We start from the raw sequence: 18,905 nt of genomic DNA on the forward strand, positions 1-18,905 counted from the left end.
ATTATGGCCTTCTGCTAGGCACTCCAGTTTGGGAGGGGAACCTTGCCTCCTCACATTCCTTCTGAATGAAGTTGTAAAGAGGGGCCGAAGTGATGGTCACCAGAAGTAATGTTCCAACATTTCAGTTCTGTTATTCAGTTATTTCTGCTTCTTCCTCAATCTGACAGTAAAATCAAAGATTCATAAAGGTTGATCTTTTTATATCCGAGAAACTATGTTTGAGAGTTACTTCTTTTTGGTGTTGTTCAACTGAATAAGAAGTTGAATATGAGCAGCAGTTTTGGACAAAATAGTAAGTAGATCAGGAGGAAACAATGCGTACTAGATGAGCCAGACAAGTAACATAAAATTCATTCATTTAGTGCACATTATTGAGAGGATTCTATGAGCCAGGCATTGTTTCAAGGGCAGGAAATACAACAGTTGACAAAACACAGAGAAATTCTTTCTTTACTAAAACTTCTATACTATTGGGAAAAGAAGAATGATTAAGTAAATACAATGTACAGTAGGGAAGGTAGTTAATAAGGTCTATGAAGAAAGTAAAAAAAAAGGATAATATTTTGGGGAAAAAACTTGCAGTTTTTTGTTTGTCTTTTTTTGAGACAGGGTCTCTATGTAGTTCAGGCTGGCCTTGAACCCACTACAGAGCCTAGGCTGGCCTTGAACTCATGGCAATCCTCCTGCCTCAGCCTCTGGAGTGCTGGGATTTTAGACATGTGCCACCACACCTGGCAAAACTTTCAGTTTTTAATAGGGTGATAAGATTAGGCCTCTGAGTGACTTATTGATCTGTAAGAAAAGTATTCCATTTGAAGGGCACAGGAGATATAAGGTGTCTAAGACAAGAATGTGTTTTGTGTGTTCAAGAACAATGAGAGGCCAAGTGTGATGCTGTGTGCCTGTAATCCCAGCACACAGGAGGATTGCTTGGAGTTCAAGCCCAGCCTAAACTGAATAGAGACATCCTATCTCGATAAAAAACCCAGTAATTTTGATGATGGTTAAAAAATGGTTTTTGTAACTCTGTATTAACAAATGGGCATAAGGAAGAGCATTTCATTCTCCCTTGTTTATTTAACATTCTCTGGAATCATAGATTTCTATATTGTTTAGTAGGTTATAATTCATTACTGTAATATTTATTTTGATGGTCACATTACCCCAGATTTGGTCCATGGGCAAAAGAGTGACATTTAACCTGCACGGTGCCAAGGCTTTTGCCTTTTGCTTACTGATGTATTCTAAGCATAGAACAGTTATTCAGTAAATGTTTAAGTCAAGAACTGACACTTGTAACAGGACACTGTAGCCACTGTCTTAAGACTGTATCCCCAAGGAGGAATGGAGGAAAGGAAATAATCTAGTTAGGAGCCCATTGTGATAATCCAGGTGAGAGGTGATACAGGCCAGGAAGTGGTATGAAATGATTGGGATTTTGATCTAGTTTGAAAATGAAATAATGAAGACTGCGTTGGATTGAAGAGTATATACCCTGTCTACAGTGGACAGCTACTATTTAATTCCAGTTAATTCTTAATAGGGATGCTGGCCTAACGTTACTCAGTTTCCAGTTTGTTTGTTTGTTTATTTATTTTTTGTGAGGACCTAGACTTTTTTACATGAAGTCTGAGATTTTAAAATGTTGGTGGCAGTGTTCTTGCTAAACATTGTAGGCCAAACAAAAAACATCTATTGGGTGAATGTGATTCCTGAAGCTTCACTTTGCAACTTCTGGTTTAAAAGACCTCATTGTAGCTGGGCCTGGTGGTGCATGCCTGTAATCCCAGCACTCAGGAGGCTGAGGCTGAGGCAGGAGGATTGCCCTGAGTTTGAGACCAGCCTGGGTTACATAGTGAGCTCAAGGCCAGCCTGGACTATAGACCAAGACCCTGTGTCAAAAGCAAAACAAGAGCCAGGGATTTAGCTCAGTGGTTTTGCTACCTGCTGCACAAGTGCAAGGACCCAAGTTTGATCCCTGGTACCAAAAAAAAAAAATTTTTTTAGTGCCAGGTATTTAGCTGAGTGGTTTCGCTGCCTGCTTCGCAAGTGCAAGGACCGGAGTTCGATCCCCGGTACCAAAAAAAAAAAGTGTTCAAAAGCAAAACACAGCAAAGCAAAGAAAAACCAAAACCCTCATTGTGTTCACTGGCCCAGAAGCTCTTTGAACCCTGTCACTTAAGGATTTTTTATGGAGGTTTCAGTACCACATAGGCCTGCTGGTGAAATCTTTGCTCACTGGTGATTAACTCAGTCTCTGACCCCTCCCCTTTTCCAGGGTTCTCTTTGGGGCTGAAAGTCCCAACCCTCTAATCTGGTGACCAGCACCTGTCCTGAAACTATCAAGGGACACCATGTACCAGTCATTCATTAGCATACAAAAGATTCCAGGGTTTTTAGGAGCTGTGTGGCAGGAACTGAGGTTGAAGACCAAGTATGTATCTTTATCACACAAGTAAAAAGTTACTTACAGGTCATGCTCTTTGATTAGCCAGAAGCAAGGTGGTAGGTAGCCCTCAAAGCTCTATGGCTGTGCAGAAGTGTCTGAATAGCTTCCCCACTGAGGCAAGACGCACTCTTCCTTTTCCTATTGTTCTGCTCCCCCTTACCGCTTTCTACTTAAGAAAATCTGCTTAGCATATTCTGAGGTAGTATCTGAAGCAGGGTACTATTTATTATTTCTATTGTACTTCTGAATTAAATTTTACTACTAGTTGAACCTGTGTGTGTGGTCCACCACACTCTTTGAGTTGTCTCTTTGATACCTACAGAGGAGTTCACTGAGCATATCTCTGCTCAGATTTATTCTGATTCTTTTGAAATGTGAAATTGCATTGAAAACTTTAACTTAGTATTTAAGAAGTAAGTGTCTCATTTTTGACTTGGTTTGTATATGTGTTTTTTTTTTTTTTAACCTAGATTACCAGAGACTGATGACTGTGGCGGAGACGATTACAGCTCTCATGTTTCCTTTCCAGTGGCAGCATGTCTATGTCCCTATTCTCCCGGCTTCTCTCCTGCACTTCTTAGATGCGCCTGTTCCCTACCTGATGGGCTTGCACTCCAATGGACTGGATGACCGGTCAAAGCTGGAGCTGCCTCAAGAGGTGAGAGCCCGAGGGTTGGTATCTCTGACCTTAATCCAGGACTGGGGAGGCAGGAGCTTAGGAATGAGCTCAGAATGGTGTCACCTAGTTTATTTTTATATTTTTGGGTACATGAGAAAACAGTCAGCATTTAGTTCAATTTATATCATTCTAGAGACACCATCTTCATCAGCTGTATACATTATAATCTTTTTTTATGAGATTCCTTTTCATACACATTTTCCAAACATATTTTACATTCTTTTGAATAGATTTATTAGAAAAATATTTCATTTAAAACTTTTACCCAAAAGTTATAGCATAATGAATCTGTTTTCAACTTTGTTACCATGTATTAACTTGTATTTTACTTCTAATACCTTTTATCTCCTGTTATTGTAAATCCTGCATAATATAATTTAATAACTACCTTAGTAGTCAGACATATTAGTGGTTTTCTTTTCTAGGTCGCAGTTGATCTGTAAAACTTGACCTGATTAGAGTGATTCTTGTGGTCTTGAGCCAGTTTGTTTTTGTTTTTTTGTTTTTTGAGTCAGGGTCTCATTAGCCCAGGCTGGCCTCAAACTCCGAACTCATGGTGATCCTCTTGCCTCAGCTTCTAGTGCTGGGATTATAGGTGTGTGCCACCATGCCCGCCTGCCCAGCTCCAGTTTTGAAAACTTTCCTAGTCCAAGATAAAGAAGGCCTTGAGGAAATTCTTCTCTCTTGTTGTGGCCTGCTCTTTCTCTTGTTTCAGATAACAAAAGAACTGACAAAAATATTTATTTATTGCCTACTTCATACTGAAATAGATTGAAAACATGGTTAGAAATAAGATACTTTTGGCACTGAGAGTGTGACTCAGTGGTAAGGCACTTTTCTAATATGGACAAGGTCTAGGCTATCCCCCAGCACCATAAAAAGGAAAAAAAAAGATTTTTTTATTTTTCATTTTCTTAGACTTACCAATAGAACTGGTTTACCTTTTTATATTATTTTGTAGCTGATAAGAAACTAACCTGACATGGAGGGAAATACTTTTCTAAATTTCTTAGTTATTTTTTTTTCTTAATTATTTATTAGAAAGGGCTGGGAAGAAGTCTTTGGAGCACTGTCTTAGCATGACTTGTTTCCTCCCTCCACCATTCCCCCCAACCTCAGTGCTGGAGATTTAGCTAAGGGCCTTGCCTATGCTATACAAGTGCTCTCCCACTGATTTACACCTTTAACCTGCTCTGAAAACTTTTTAGGGGACATTTTTTTTTTTTTTGGTACCAAGGATCAAACTTGGGTTCTTGTGCTTGCGCAGCAGGCGGCGAAACCACTGAGCTAAATCCCTGGCCCTGGGGGACATATTTTTGTATGTAACCAGGGAGTGTAAGTAGAGAGACCTCTGTAGAAGAGAGCATTCTTATGGAATTGGATCTGGGAAACAGTTATGTCACTGGACTTGTCTGGGCAGCATCCCTGATGAATGTCCCTGATAATTAGACCATATCCGTGATACTTATAGTCAAATGCCTCTTTTTGTCCCCCACCTTCCTTTGGTTTTAGAATCAAAATGTCTTTCTGTAACCTTCTTCCGTTTCCACTCCTTTTTCTCCTCTGACTCTGCAGAGTTTTCTGTTCTTCTGGGATAGGAGAAGATTATTTAAAGGAAAAAAAGATCTAAATGATGGTGCAAACTGTTGAGTTATTGGATTTTTTTTTAAGTACTTGACTGCTATATACATAAATATACATGAAGAGTAGATAGCAAAGACTGTAGAAAAGGAGCTTTTGGCTTTAAGCAAATGTATATTTAATATTGATACATACTTCTAGTTATGATTTTGTAAGTCAAAATAAGAATAACAAGAAATGATCAAAGACAGAAGTCCAAAGAGGCATGCTGAAGGCATAATCTGATAAATAGATCATTAAGCAAGAAGCCGGATTTTTCAGTTTTGTTTTCATCTTTGGTATCAGCTTGTTATATATACTTGGGACAAGTTCTGTTCCCTATAGGATCTTTCGGCATCATTCTCTGTGTGCTTATGTATTTGGATGTGTGGAAATCTGTTGGGAGATGAGCAGTTCTCCTAATGGGACGGTTTGAGAAACTATGGGTTGAAATCCCAAGCTCTCTCCATTCTGAGATATTAGAATCTCTGTTTTTGGTGCATCCCCATCACTGCTGCAGCCTTTGTACCTGAGCTTCTGGCCTCTCCCTGTAGTCAGCTTGGGAGGAGTGGTTCATAACAGTTCATAAGCAGTTCTCATAAGTTCTCATAAGCAGTTCTAGAGTCTTGGAGTCCCACTTTACCCAGACTTTTTCTCTGAAGGTCATATACTCCTTCCTTTTTTGGGGGGGTGAGGGGTACCAGGGATCGAACTCAGGACCTCAAACTTGCCAGCCAGGCACTGTGCCGCTGAGCTACATCCCTGGCCCAAGGTCACACACTTGTGAGGGCAGTTACACAGCTGGATACTTTCTACCTTGGTTTTTAGCATATAACCTCTGGAATATCTGAATTTGTATAGACCCCGTGGAAAAACTGGCTTTCTAAAGGAATGAAACAGCGTGAAGGTACACACTATATAATGAGTGGAGAGAGACAATATATATATATTTTTTGGTACTGGGGATCGAACTTGGGACCTTGTGCTTGAGAAGCAGGCAGTGGAACCATTGAGCTAATTGCCTGGCCCGAGAGACAATATTTTTGAAACACAATTTTGGCTATTTCAGAAATGATAGATGTTTATAGTAAAATCTAACAATAAAAATTACCTCATATTTTATTACCCAGAGATTACCAGTTTCAGCATTTTGGTGGACATCTTTAAACTCTGTTAGAAGGAAGTTTTGAGGCAGAACTAGAGACATTCACCGTGTCTCTACAGGGTGGTACAAGGGGGCATCATGAGGGTAGTGAGGTGAGGCAAGCTTGGTTTATAAAAGGGACTTTCTCCAGAAGGAGAGAAAGTATACATTTCTTAGTCCTCTGAATCAGAATTCATCAGTTGCTGCCCATCTTTGGACAACAGAAATCTGTGAAAAGGCCTTTGTCCTTTTTTATACCAACACATGAGCTCAGATGGCCGTGAGCAAGTGAAAGTGTTGAGCTGCCTTTGTGAGGCATCCTTTGTCTTGTGCTTCTCTTTGGGGCTTCATTGTCTGAATCCAGGAAGAAGGCATTTCATCCACATCCAGGGAAGTAAGCAGAGATATTAAAGGGGAGGGTGTCACTTTTCTGTTTTGGACCAACCCTCCCTCTGATCCTTTCTCCTTTCAGATTCTTTTGATAATTTTCCTCTAGTAATGTGTGTGTTGAGCACCCTTGCAGTGAATAACATGAGGATAGACAGGTGGGAGGGGTGGAGGAGTGGGGGGTGGAGTTGGTTGTGATATGTTGTTAGGAACTCAGGGTTGGGAAAGGGCATTGGGACCCCCTGCAGGAAGAGATTTGGGACACTTTGGGATTTGGGGATCCGTGTGATCACTACCCCAGGGTAGCTAAGTCTTCCCATGACCCCTCCCAGAAAGGCAGGAGGTCAACAGGGAAACTGATCCCTTGGAATCCAGTATCTGTTCCATGTGTTACTGCTCCCCAAAGCTGTTATTAGGAGCTGAAAAAGGAATAAGCAAAAGTTGCGTGTTTTTAGGTGGTAAACGTTTATTGGCCCTTTAGACAGTGCTCGAAGTTGTTGTCTAGTAGATGAACTCTGGGAAGTTCTTTCTCAGCTAAGGAAAGAGGTGGTTGGTAGGTTGTGTCTGTTTGCCAGGTCCCTCTGTATGCTGGAGGAAACAGTATGAGGTTACTGTATGCATCTAGAAACTGAATGGCCTTTTTCACATTGTCTCCTATTTTACCTTAATAAATCCCATCTCTGAAATCTGTCTGAGCTGCTTTCTGTCCTCAGTCTCCTCTTACCAATATGGGCACAGAATATGGGGTTTATAAAATCCTTTACAGACACTACATTTGGCTCAGAGCAATGGGAGAAAAGCCAACCATGCCTTGTTGACTGGATTTTGTTTTTGGCTGCCTCTTTGTTTCCTATTAGAAAAACTGGCTTTAAAGAGAGGAGAACTAAGGGCATAAATTACTATATTGTGTATCTCTGGTGAGTCACAATGCCTTGTTCTGTTAGCTGTATGAACAGAGCCCATAAGGCAAGTGATTTCATAACTAGTTGAATGAGTTAATTATATTTTCAGTATCTTTTCTTGATGGCTTGGTTTGACAGCATTTATGATTTTAAAACTAAAGGGATAAGCAGAAAGGAGTCTGTTTTTAGGTAGTAAACATTTGGTCCTTTTACCAGGCAGGGCTCAGGGTTGTTATCTACTAGAGGAACTCTAGAAAGTGAAATTTAAAGCAGTTCTTTTAGTCTTTGACTTTTTGAGATGAGAAAGCTTTCCTTTTTAGTTGTTGGTTGATAGATAGTAATTTATGGTCTCAGCAAGTGTTTACATCCAAGACCCATTGAAACATGCGGTTTTAATAGATCAAAAGTTTATGGAGTAGCTGTAGAAAACTGGGATTAACATGTTACCTTCCCACCTCCTCTTTCAGAATGTAAGACTTAATTGGCCTGGGGATAAACAGATTGATCAATGGAAGAGCATTTTGATATACAGTAGAGGAACCGTGCTAGAGGAAGGGCTACTTAATAATGGAGCTAGAAAAATTGCTTATCCATAGGGGAAAAAGTAAAAAAAGAATTTGAACTTCATGCTATAACAAAATCAGTTTTAGACAAATTAAAAATAAAATGTCAAAAGCACAAGTTGAAATCTTGTAGAAGAAAATATTAATACCTTTCTGACATCTGCATAAAGATTTAAAAAATAATATACAGAAAACACTATCCATAAAATAAAAAGACTGATAAATTTGATTTCTAAATTGGGAAAACTTACCTTTTTTGGGGGTGGGGGGAGGTACTGGGGATCGAACGTGGGATCTTGCACTTTCGAGGCAGGCGCCGGAACCACTGAGCTAAATCCCCGGCCCTGGGAAAAATATCTTAAAGGTAAAAATGAGAAAATATTTATAACATATAATCTACAAAGAGTTAGCATCAAGAAAGTAGAAATGTAAAGAACTCCTACAAGTCAGTAAGAAGGTAATAAGTGCCTCAGTAGGAAAATAGCATAAGATAGAAACAGGCATTGCCCCTCAAAATGCACATTTAAAATTTTCACTAACAGGTAAGTGTAAATCAGATGCAACATCCAATACCATCTTATGTTCATTTCGTTGGCAAAATTTCAGAAGTGAGGTGATAGCAAGTTTTGAAAGTCCCTGGGTTCCATGGGAGGGATTTAGATCAGTAGGATCATATCGGAGTGCTGGTAAAAACAAATTATTGCTACTACAATGGAACACGGCTAGAAATTATCTTATAAAGTGAACATTTTATATACCATGTAACAGTGGTTCCATTTCTAGGATATTTCCAAAATAACCTCATAGAAAATTTTAAAACATGCAAAACTTTAAAAGCATATATATATATATACACACACACACTCATATATACATATATATATATATATATACATACATACATATATATATACACACACTATAAATTAAAAACAAAAGGTGGAAGGGCCAGGGATTTAGCTCAGTGGTGCCACCGCCTGCCTTGCAAGCCCAAGGTCCTGAGTTCGATCCCCGGTACAAAAAAAAAAAAAAAAGGTGAAGTAGGGTGTAGCACTATGGTAGAAGACTTAGATAGCATACATGAAGCCCTGGATTTGATCCCCAGCTCTGAAAAAAAAAAAAGTTTAAAAAAAAAAGTATAGCATTCAGGGTAGTGATTTTACTGGGAGTGGGAACAGGATTGTAGATAAAAGTAGTGGTAATATTCCAGTTTTGGGGTTGGGCTCGAAGAAAACAGTCTTTAGGATTATCCCCTGAAAATCATCAGTTTACATTCCTAATAACAATGTATGAGGGCTGGGGATTTAGCTCAGTGGTGGCTGCTGCCTGCCTCCCAAGTGAAAGGTCCTGAGTTGGATCCCCATACCAAAAAAAAAAGGGCTAGGGATTTAGCTCAGTGTTTCCTCTGCCTGCCTTGCAAGTGCAAGGTCCCGAGTTTGATCCCTGGTACCAAAAACAAAACAAAACAAAAAGCCCAAAAAACCCACAATGTATGGGATCTCTTGCCATAGGGAAGAGATCCAAGGGAAAAACCATGAGGGGTGAGGAGGGTAAGAAGGGGAAAAAGTAGAATAAAGGTGTGCCATGTACAGGAACCTCGTAACCTCAATTAATGTAAACATATGCCGTAACATGAGCTAAGATTAATAATATCAATAAGAATGAAAAATGGGATAGGGGAATTGAAGGGATGGAGGGGGAGGGAAGAGGAAGAAGATTAAAAAAAAAAAAGAAAAAAGCTGTGATATGTACATGTAACAACTCCCCAAGGTGATTGTAAACGGCATGAACTACAAACATGCACTAAAAAAATAAAATAAAATAAAAAACCCCAATAATGTATGAGATGTTTGTTTTCTAATAACTTTGTCAGCATTAGGCATTATACATTTTTTAAATCTTTGTCAATCTAATAGGATGAAAATTTAAGTGAAACGTGTTTTGTGTGCTTTCCTTGGTTCAGTTGAAATTGAACGTTTTTATGTATTTGAAATTAATTAATGCATAGTTAGAAGTAGCCAAGTCCTTCTTTGTTAATTCAGATACCCAACCCATCAACATGGTATGAGAGTGCTTTCCCTGCATCCTCTAGGAAGCAATCTTAAAGCCAGAAGGAAGTGTTGGAATCATCAAGATCAGCCACCAGATCTTACAAATCAGCACTGAGGCTCAGGGATAATATACTTAGTATGTTCAGAACCAAATAGGAAAATAGTTTCAGAGTCAGGACTGGAACCTGTATTTTCTAACTTATTCCTCATGTCCTTCCACTGACTGTGGTATTCGTGGATGTTTCCAACACTTAATAAGCATTTACTATATGTAAGACTTGTGTTAGGTGCTTAACATCTATGATATCATGATACTCAAACCACTCTCTAGCGTGTTTTTTCCTCTTTTAGAAAGTGGCAAGGGAGGATTGGAACACAGATCTATCTCAACCGCCCCCCCCCCCCCCCCCCGCCTTTTTCTGTAGGAGGGATAGAAGTCAGGACTTTGCGCTTGCCAGGCAGGCATGGCACTACTGAGTTACATCCCCAGCTCTGTCTCACTTTGAGCCTCACATTTCTCACATATGCCCATTTCAGATGTTTTTTCTTACCTCTCATGTTCAGTATCCTTTCTAAGACTTCTTCCTTGATGCTCAGTTGTTTGTGCTCTTCATCCTGTTTTGATTTCCAGGCTAACCTCTGCTTTGTGGATGTTGACAACCACTTCATTGAACTGCCAGAGGATCTGCCTCAGTTTCCCAACAAATTGGAATTTGTCCAGGAAGTCTCTGAGATTCTCATGGCATTTGGCATTCCCCCTGAAGGAAACCTTCACTGCAGTGAGAGTGCCTCCAAGCTGAAGAGGCTCCGGGTTTCTGAGCTCGTCTCTGACAAGAGGAATGGGAACATTGCCAGCTCTCCTTTGCATTCCTATGAACTCCTCAAGGAGAATGAAACTATTGCCCGGCTCCAAGCCTTGGTCAAGAGGACTGGGGTGAGCTTGGAAAAGGTAAGATGCTGTATCTGAGTCTGTGACAGTTTGATCTGTGCTAGAGTGCTGTCTTGGTGAAATAAGGTGTCGGGTGAGGAAGTACCAAGTTCAGGACTCAGCATATTTGTGAAAGAATGCTCTGCATTGGAGGCTCTGATTCTGCTTTAGCAGATGTTATACTTGCAAATGCTGCTTCAATCTAAATGTGGGTAGCTTCTCACATGCATGTCAAGGAGAGCCTGCTGCCATTCTGTGTGTGAACAAAGTGACTTGGAAGGATGATGATGGTGATCCTTTTGTTCAGACCTTTTCCAGATCCATTTTCCTGTGAGTTTCATAGCAACCCATAGAACAGCTATTAACTGTTTTATGTCTCAGAGAACCTCAGTGTTCTCCCTAAGATTCAGTGGCCTAGAAAGTAGTTGAGGTGAGTCTAGAACTGGTCCTCTTGAGTTCTAGTCCTGTGCTGTTATATGGAATGTACTGTATACTTGACCCTCCCCTTTCCTCCCCTTCCCTCTACTCTTTTCTCCTTCCCTCCCACCTTCCCTCTGTCCATCTTTCATTCATTCGTTCATGCTGGGGATTGAACCCTGGGTTTTTACATGGAGTTATCTCCCCAGCCCTTTATTTATTTTTATTTTGAGACAAGTAGCTAAGTTGCTCAGACTGGGCTCCAACTTGTGGTTCTCCTGCCTCAGCCTCCCAGAGTGCTGGGATCATAGGCATGCGACACCATACTTGGATGGGTTTCCTTTTTTTGACTTTGAAACTGAGCTTTATACTTGTTTGCCCATCTCTTTACCCTCTCCATTCTCATCTCATTGTTAAATTACTTTTGTGAATTACATGGAAACAAGTTGGTCAATGTATCAATTTTGTTGGAATTCTTTTAGTGAAGTGTGAAACATTTAATTTTTCTGCTTTAGTCAACACAAAAGATACTTTTAAAAAATCATAGCCATTTAAGGGCAGAGAAAGGTTTAGGAAGATTTAAAATTTTGGTGTTTTTTTTTAAAGGAAAATTCTTAGAAAGATAAGGAAAGTGATATGGGGGAGGCACAAAATCAAAGAGATAGAGAGGCAGTAGTATTATTTAGTTACTAACTTCCTAGAGTCCCTCTTTCTCCTTGATCCTTGAGATAATTAGCACTTTCTCCTTTGTGGCTGATTTCTCTCTGCCTACAATATTCTTTTTTTTTTTTTTTTTTGGACCTTGTGCTTTTGAAGCAGGTAGTGGCACTACTGAGCTAAATCCCTGGCCCTCTTGCTCTTTTATTTTTCTTCCAATTTTTTCCTCTTTTGTTTTCACCTTTTCACCATTTGCTGGTAATAAAAGACTACTGGAAAAAAATTAGATGAGTCACATTTCTTTCTCTTTTTTTCTTTTTTTTGAGATGAGTTGAATTTCTTTGTTTTGAGACAGGTCTTGCTATGTAGTCCAGACTGGCCTCAAGAATCTCCTGCCTCAGCCTATGAGTGCTGGGGTTATAGATACTGTATGTGTATTTCTTTTGATAAAAGGTAAAGTATCTGTTTTCTTAGCCATTGTTTCTTTTTTGTAGTTGGAAGTACGTGAAGACCCCAGTAGCAATAAGGATCTCAAAGTTCAGTGCGATGAAGAAGAACTCAGGATTTACCAGCTAAACATTCAGATCCGGGAAGTTTTTGCAAATCGTTTTACTCAGATGTTTGCAGATTATGAAGTGTTTGTAATTCAGCCAAGCCAGGATAAGGAATCCTGGTTCACCAATAGGGAGCAGATGCAAAATTTTGATAAAGTGAGTATAATCCTGTTTGGGAGGTGGTGAAGAATGAGAACTTCAGTTATATCTTAAAGAAGAACTGAAAATTAGTTTTTCTTTCCTATTACCAGAGCTAGTTTCATGGTCTTCTGATGTAGGCAGAGTAGAAGTTCTTGTTGCTTAAGAACAATTGTTCTGGTTATTACTGTAAGGTGATTTACTTCCAGCTAAAGGACCCCTCTTTCTTTTCCTGCCTCCTTCTTTCCTTCTCTTAAAATGCTGGGACAAAAGGACTTTTTTCCCCCGGTATTGGGTGTTGATCCCAGAGCCTTCACATTTTTAATTTTTTTATTTGTTTGTTTGTTTGTTTATTTTTGGGTACCCGGGATCAAACTCAGGACCTTGCAAGGCAGGCGACATTTTTTTTTTTTAATTTCGAGACAGGATCTCACAAAGTTGCCCAGGCTGGGCTTGAACTTGCAGTTCTCCTGGGATTATAGATGTGTGCCACTGCACCCAGCTAGAACTTTCAAGGCAAAGTGTAATGTGTAGATCAAACATCAGAACTGATGAGTTGTCCAAGAAGATTTCCTAACTTGACACAGTGAGAAAGTTTTTTTTTTATTATTGTTTATTGGTACCTTTTAGGTATACAATACAGTTACGTTCATCATTGGGATGTACATGATGTATCTTGGTTCTTATTTTTTCCCCATTCCCCTGCCCTCCCTTCCCTACTTACAAAGAATTTGTTTCCACTTTTTCCTTTTCTCACATTTTTTCTTTTCCCTTCTTTCCTTTCCCCTACCCCTCCCACTTCTCTTACTCCTTTAGACCTTTTCTTCCTATTTCACATTATCAATTATGAAAAATTTTTTTCTTTTTTCTTTTAAGACAAGGTCTGGCTTTATAGTTCAGGCTGGCCCTGAACTCACTATGTGGTCCATGCTGGCCTTGAACTTGTGGCAATCTTCCTGCTTCAGCCTCCTGAGTGCTGGGATGCCAGTGTGAAAGTTTTAATACTTGAATTTATATGAATTTTTTGTTTGTTTTGAGTTAGGGTCTCATTGTGTAGCTTAGACTGGCTTTGAACTAGCTCTGTATCCCAAGCTGTCCTCGAGCTTGTGATCCTTCTGTCTCAGTCTGCTGTATGCTAAGTATATGAATGTATATGGTTGCTGGTAGTAGTGCATGCCTGCTATCCCAGGTACCCAGGAAGCTGAGGCAGGAGGATAACAAGTTGAAGGCTAGCTTGGGCAACTTATTAAGATCCTGTCTTAAAATACAAAGGCTAGAGGGCCAGGGATTTAGCTCAGTGGCACTGTGCCTGCCTCACAAGTGCAAGGTCCTGAGTTCAATCCCCAGTACTGGGGCCGGGGGGAGACACAGGGCTAGAGATATATCTCAGTGGTACAGCACTTGGGTAACATATGCAAAGCCCTGGGTTCAATCTTCAGCATTACAAAGAAAAAACAAAAAGAATAAAAAAACAAGAAAAGCTAGGTGTGGGAGTATAATCTTAGTACTCTGGGAGGCTGAGGCAGGACAAATTCAAACCCAGCCTGGGCAACTTAATGAGACCCTGGCTCAAAAAACAAAAATAAAAAGAAGGGATTTTATAGATTTTTTTCATGAAGACTTAAGGCACTAGAAAAAAGAGTTAATTTACTGCATCCTTTGAGCATGTTTACTGTGCTGGTCAGTGCTTCCTTATCAGTGACGTTTTTCTTTTGGTCCTACCAGGCATCTTTTCTGTCAGATCAGCCTGAGCCCTACCTGCCCTTCCTCTCAAGATTCCTGGAGACCCAGATGTTTGCTTCTTTCATTGATAACAAAATTATGTGCCATGATGATGATGATAAAGACCCTGTACTCCGGGTATTTGATTCCCGAGTAGACAAGATCAGACTGTTGAATGTTCGGACACCTACTCTCCGCACCTCCATGTACCAGAAGTGTACCACTGTAGATGAAGCAGGTAAAGCCTCCTTTCAGTGGACCATTTAGTCTCTTGGGCTGTCACTAACAAGTCCCTATCTCTAAACACACTCTTGCTTTGCTTTTGCATATGTTACTATTCCTGCATTGTCTTGTCTTGCTGCTGCTGTTGCCTGACAATCTTCTTTTCACCCTTTAACATTGTGTTAGGAATGGGTGCTGTGTAACAAAGAACCTAATCATCAGTATGCTTAAACAGATGTGAGGAGGGGTGGAAAGCCAAGCTGGTAGTTGCTGGTATTTGCTCAGCCTCTCATCAGTGTAACCAGACAACTGAGATTCTCTCTCTTTGTTCAGCTCTCCTTAACATGTTGATTTTTATATTGATGCTGTTGCTTCCTGGTTATAAGAGGCTTTTTATATTCACATTCAGGGCAAGAAGAGGGGAAAGTTAATGCCAACTGTATTTTTCCCTTTATCAGAAAATGAACATTTTTCCAGAGATTCCCAACAATTTCCATTGTCTCATAGGCCAGAATCCTATTATATGACCACCTTTAAAGTCCAAGAGAGTTTGTGAAAGTGAACAGTGAGCTGGGGCTAATGCTACACTGAATAACATAGGAATTCTGTAATCAAGAAAGAAGGGGTGAATGAAACAGAATAAGAAGTTGATGTTTGTCAAAAAACCCAAAAACCTAGCCAATATATCTTCTCTTCTGTGAAGCCTTCTCTGATGCCCCAGGTTGAGCAGGTGATTCTTCTGTGTGCTCCCATCTTCTTAATTCTTGCTTCCTCTCAATCATCCCTGTTCTTTTGAGCTGTCATCATTAGGGAACAACTTAAAGGCAGAGATTATATTTATTCATTTTCTTACTCCTAAAATAGTATTGTGCTGGAACATATGGATATTAAAAATTGTACACTACACAAATGACTGAGTGTATCTTGCTGCATATTTCTTCAAGACCAGCCTGAACTACGTGGTGGGACTCTGTCTCAAAACAAAAAAGTTACTGTTAGAAAAGATCTTAATATCTTAACTCTACCCACCTAATAATTTTACACATAAAGATATTCCTAATTCATCACTGTATCCACAGGGCCTCAAACTGGGCATTTAATAAGTTTTACTGAATTAGAATAAGGGTAGGGTGAAGTGAGGAAGACCCAAAGAGAAGATTGCTTGACCTAGAACACATAGCAAGGCCCAAAGATTGAGATATTTTTGTATAACTAGAAAATACCAGGAGAATGGTCAGCCTTTCTTCTTTTTTTTTTTTTTGCTACCGGGGATCAAACTCAGGTCTTTGCGCTTGTGGGACAGGCAGTGGAACCACTGAGCTAAATCCCCAGCCCTCTTATTATTTTTCTTAAACTCCGTAAAAGTTTTGAGGTGTAATTGGCATGCTATGTATTTAAAGTTTTGGCATAGTGAGCAAATCTATAACCTCAAAAGTTTTCTCATGTCACTTTGTGATTATTTTTAAATAAATATTATTTTATAAACATAATAACTGTTAATAACCCTGTGTAATTCTTTTGTTTTGTTTTTTGAGACAGGGTCTATGTGATTTAGGCTGGTCTTGAAGTCACAATGTAGTCCAGGTTGGCCTTGAATTCCCAGTGATCCTCCTGCCTCAGCCTCCCACGTGCTGGGGTTACAACTATAGGAGTGTGCCACCACACCCGGTTAACCCTAATTCTAACATTTGTGTCAGGTTTGGGCCATTTTGATTTTATATACATTTATATATTTAATACATATATATTATTTTATTTATTTTTGATGGTTACCATTTTTTAAATTTTTATTTTATTGGTACATTTTAGGTATACAATGTAATCACATTCATCATTGGAAATTTGCACCTTTACGTAATCTCTCTTGGTTCTTATTTTTTCCCCCTTCCCCTGCCCTCCCTTCAACCCATCCATCCCTATTTACAGAGATTTTGCTTCCATTTTTTCATTTTCTCATATTAATTCCCTTCCCTTCTTTCCTTTCCCCTACCCCTTCTACTTCCCCTTCCCCTTTGTCCCTTTTCTTCCTATTTCACACAATCTATTATACCTTTTAGTCCTATATATATATTATATGTATTTTTTTCATCAAGTGTAATATCTGGCTTCTTTGCATGCCTAATAATCTTTGATTAATGAATTTTACCATTTTGAGTCCTGAATACAAAGTATTCCCATGAATATTCTTGATCTTTGTTCTGGGACATAGTTACTTAGAAATAGTTTGACTTTGGGGCTTTCCTTTTAAAATTTGCTTGGCAGTACTCAAGAATCCTGTTTATGGCTAATTCTCCATTACTGAGCCAAGACTCTTCTGTGTCCTCAAAGCCCTGGGAATGACAAGGTTTTCTAGCCTGGCAGCTCCCCAACTCTGAATGAGAGTTGTGTACTGTTCCTTCTAAACCTTTTGGTACCAGGGATTGAACTCAGGTTTGCCAGGAAGTCACTGTGCCGCTGAGCTACATCCCCAGTCCCTTCTAAACCTTTTGGATGATTCTTTCTACAGCCTTAAGTAGTTTTGCTTTACTTGCATGAACTGATCAGTTACCCTGCTGAGTACTCATGCAGGACTCTGTAGGTTTCCTGGGTTCTCTCTCCTCTCTTCTGTCATTTATGTTTTTTCTTTCTTTCTTTTTTTGTATCAGGGATTGAACTCTGGACCTTACGCTTGCAAAGCAGGCAGCGGAACCACTGAGCTAAATCCCCAGGGTTCCCCCCTACCCTTTTTAGACAGGATCTTGTCGTATAGTCTAGGCTGGTCTTGAACTCACTATGCAGTCCAGGCTGGCCTCGAACTCATGATGATTCTCTTGCCTCAGCCTCCCAAGTGCTGGGATTACAGGTGGGCACCACGATGCCTGGCTTCTGCTATCATTTCTTGTTAATTCTAGCCACCTTGTTCTCTCTGATCTTTTACTTTGGTCTCTTAACTGAGGGAGTCTACTGGATTCTGCCTAAATTTCCCCTCGGTGTGTCCCAGGCCTGGAAACTCTCTCAAGGCAGTTAGCTGAGGCAATTATAGTAATTACTTCATCTATTTTTTGTTTCTCAGGGACTGTCTTTCATTATGTGATGTTCAGTGTGTTTAAATTCATTCTTTCATGTACTTTGCCTGCTTTTAATTTTTATTCCTGGTTTTTCAGGTAGGAGGGTAAAAATCAGTCACTCTTGCTCCATCTTATCCTGAAGTAAAAAAACATTTGACTTAGACTTTTTTTTTTTTTTAAATTCTCATCCAGAGAAAGCAATTGAGCTACGCCTGGCAAAAATTGACCATACTGCAATTCACCCACATTTACTTGACATGAAGATTGGACAAGGGAAGTATGAGCCAGGCTTTTTCCCTAAACTCCAATCTGATGTACTTTCTACTGGGCCAGCCAGCAACAAGTGAGTCAACCCCAGATATTACCTCCCCCAGTCTCAGGCACACTCATGAGGGTCGTTCAGTTTCTGAGCTGGAGATGGTATCCCCAAAAGAACCTCAGAATTTTCTAAAGTAAATATGGAGAAGACCCAGATTATATAGGGTTTTTACTTGTTTGAATGAGAAAATAGGTGACAGAGTATTGGTCAGTTCCTGTCTCCATTGTGCAAACTGTGATAGTTGTACATGCTTATGACCTGCAAAAAGCCAGGCTGGGTACGGGTTCAAATCATCCTGTGCCTGGATCTCATACAATAGCTAGCAGGCCTTGTTAAGTAAATAGTGGCTGGAATAATTGGATCCTGTACTGAAAGTAGGTAATTTAGCTGGATTGATCTTCTTTAGTTACCTTTAGAGATGAGTATATCAAAGCCCCAGGAGAGCTGAATGACTGTAGTTTCAAATCTGCATGTGAAGTTTTATAGTTGTTTCAAGACAGATATATCTGTGTTCCTTGGAGAGATCTGTCTCTTCTGTTAAGGCCCTGCTTTTTAAGCTGTACTTCTCCAGTGTATCTGAACTGTTACTGGTGACTTAGTGGTTTCCTGTGTTCAGCATTGGCCTCCTTAGACATTCAAGTTTTCTCCTGTTGAACTTACTCCCCGTCTCCCTAGTACTGGGGGTTGAAGTTAGAGCCTTTGCACTGAGCTATAGCCCCACCGCTTTTTTATTTTTTCTTTTGAGACAGGGTCTCCTAAGTTGCCCAGGCTGGGCCTGAAGTTGTGATCCTCCCAAAGTGCTAGGGTTACAAGCAGACAGCATCTTGCCCAGCAGTAGGATGTTCTTAATTGCGTTTTGATTCTTTCAGGTGGACGAAAAGGAATGCCCCTGCCCAGTGGAGGCGGAAAGACCGACAGAAGCAGCATACAGAACACCTACGTTTAGATAATGACCAGAGGGAGGTAAGAAACCTTAAGAATGACAAGAAGTGACCCTATTAGCATGTTACACACACCTCTTCTTTCCTTGGTCTCTGGTCTGCGTCATGTGTCCTAGCAATGACCTCTCCCCATAAAGAAGGGTTAATAGTAGGTCTGGTACTTGA

General features: G+C 40.0%; 1 protein-coding gene across 3 annotated transcripts in view; it reads left to right on the top strand.

The window, feature by feature from the left end:
• The window catches only part of Dennd5a (DENN domain containing 5A), a 98,001-nt gene that overhangs the window by 49,765 nt on the left and 29,331 nt on the right, over window positions 1-18,905 (top strand). For all 3 annotated transcript variants that reach the window (XM_004851774.3, XM_021263775.2, XM_021263774.2), the window contains 6 exons: window positions 2,920-3,107; window positions 10,427-10,744; window positions 12,292-12,507; window positions 14,215-14,449; window positions 17,673-17,823; window positions 18,669-18,762. In XM_004851774.3, coding sequence (XP_004851831.1) covers window positions 2,920-3,107; window positions 10,427-10,744; window positions 12,292-12,507; window positions 14,215-14,449; window positions 17,673-17,823; window positions 18,669-18,762 — 1,202 coding nt within the window. The remainder of the gene's footprint in view (window positions 1-2,919; window positions 3,108-10,426; window positions 10,745-12,291; window positions 12,508-14,214; window positions 14,450-17,672; window positions 17,824-18,668; window positions 18,763-18,905) is intronic.

This window comes from Heterocephalus glaber, unplaced genomic scaffold (assembly GCF_053883595.1).
Source record: "Heterocephalus glaber isolate CG9 unplaced genomic scaffold, H.glaber_assembly_v1.0 deba00001428, whole genome shotgun sequence".
NCBI classification, from domain to species: domain Eukaryota; kingdom Metazoa; phylum Chordata; class Mammalia; order Rodentia; family Bathyergidae; genus Heterocephalus; species Heterocephalus glaber.